This window comes from Dermacentor silvarum, chromosome 11 (genome assembly GCF_013339745.2).
Source record: "Dermacentor silvarum isolate Dsil-2018 chromosome 11, BIME_Dsil_1.4, whole genome shotgun sequence".
NCBI classification, from domain to species: Eukaryota; Metazoa; Arthropoda; class Arachnida; order Ixodida; family Ixodidae; genus Dermacentor; species Dermacentor silvarum.
Genome location: NC_051164.1, coordinates 15,658,293 through 15,659,743, shown reverse-complemented (window position 1 = coordinate 15,659,743; position 1,451 = coordinate 15,658,293). Strand labels below are relative to the sequence as shown.

Below are 1,451 nucleotides of genomic sequence, written 5' to 3'. Positions count from 1 at the left end.
ACTCCATAGCCCTCAGGCGACTTGCGTCTCGATCCCAGCCTCTGCCGAGGACTTGCGACACTGCTTCACCGCTCCTTCCCAGTCATCGTCTTGTCGCAGCTCGAGCACCTGCGCCAGGCCCAAGCCAACGACGGCGTGTGCAGTCTGCTGCTGCAATACAGCGCCAACGGCTGGCCCCGGCTTTCTCACTTGCCTCTCCACGTGAAGAGACCTCACCGTCTGTGAGGGACTGCTTCTGAAGGGGTCCCGCATCGTCGTGAAGTCCGCCCTTCAGAGCCGCACGCTCGAGCTCCTTCATGATGGGCATCAAGGCATGAACCGGTGCAAAGCTCTGGCTCGGGAATCAGTCTGGTGGCCGGGCATCAACAACCAGATAGATACAATGGTGTCTAACTGCCCCACGTGTGCTGAAACTAGGGTGCAGCGCTCGGAACACATGCTGCCGTCAACCACTCCAACTCGGCCCTGGGAAGAGGTGGGCATTGATCTTTTTCACTTGAACGGCCAGGACTACGTCCTTCTGGTAGATTACCGGTCACGCTTCCCGGAGGTCATCAGCCTGCGCTCGACGTCAGCACCTGCTGTCATCAACGTCATCAAGAGCGTCTTCGCGCACCACGGGATCCCGAGACTGGTGCGCAGCGACAACGGTCCTCAGTTTGCTGCAAGAGAGATATCCGCCTTCGCCGATTCCTGCGGTTTCCGCCACGTCACTAGCAGCCCCCATTTTCCACAGTCGAAAGGGGAGGTGAGGACGGTGAAGGACCTGCTGCGGAAGGCGGATGATCCCTACCTTGCGCTTCTGGCATACCGGGACACCCCTGGGGTAAACGGAGTGAGCGCTGCTCAGCTGCTCATGGGCAGGTGCCTAGAGACCCGGGTACCGAAGGCGTCGCACTCGCTGGAGCCTACCTGGCCGCCGTCGGTCCCATTCACTCGGCGTGATCAAGATAACTGGAGGCGCCAAGCATCTGACTTCAACAGAAGACACGCGGCTCAAGAACTGCGGCCTCTTCAGGCAGGTGAGCAGGTTTGGGTACGGAACGTCAACTCTCCCGCGATCGTCATGGTGCCAGCTCAACGCCTTTGCTCCTACGTGGTGGAGACTCCCACGGGTGTACTCCAGCGCAACCGGATGCACCTGGTACCAACGACGGGACGGCCTGCGGAAGACACTACCAGTACACCTGGAACTCCCGCGGCGGCGCTAGACCGCCATCTCCCCAACAACGCCTGGAGATGATCGAGCAACTCAAGACCAGGAAACCGCATCGCCTCGGGAAAGCACCTCCACTGCAAATGCACCCTGCGGTTCTCCTTCTACGCCACGCGTCTCTAGGTTCGGCAGAAAGATCCGCAGGCCGAGAAGGCTCGACCTTGAACGTTTTGTGCTGGACCAAGAGTTCCTCTTTTCTGAGGTTCTTATTTAACAGAAGGGAGGATGTAGTGTA

General features: G+C 59.4%; 1 protein-coding gene across 1 annotated transcript; it reads left to right on the top strand.

Moving 5' to 3' along the window:
• The first annotated feature begins 313 nt into the window (after positions 1-313).
• On the top strand, positions 314-1,243 carry LOC119432429 (uncharacterized protein K02A2.6-like). The gene has a single exon (XM_037699595.1). It carries the CDS (start codon positions 314-316, stop codon positions 1,241-1,243), a length of 930 nt encoding a protein of 309 aa, XP_037555523.1.
• The last annotated feature ends 208 nt before the right edge of the window (positions 1,244-1,451 follow it).

Bases quoted from the DNA above. Each gene is read 5' to 3' on its own strand.
- LOC119432429 (XM_037699595.1), top strand. From the start codon at position 314: ATGAACCGGTGCAAAGCTCTGGCTCGGGAATCAGTCTGGTGGCCGGGC.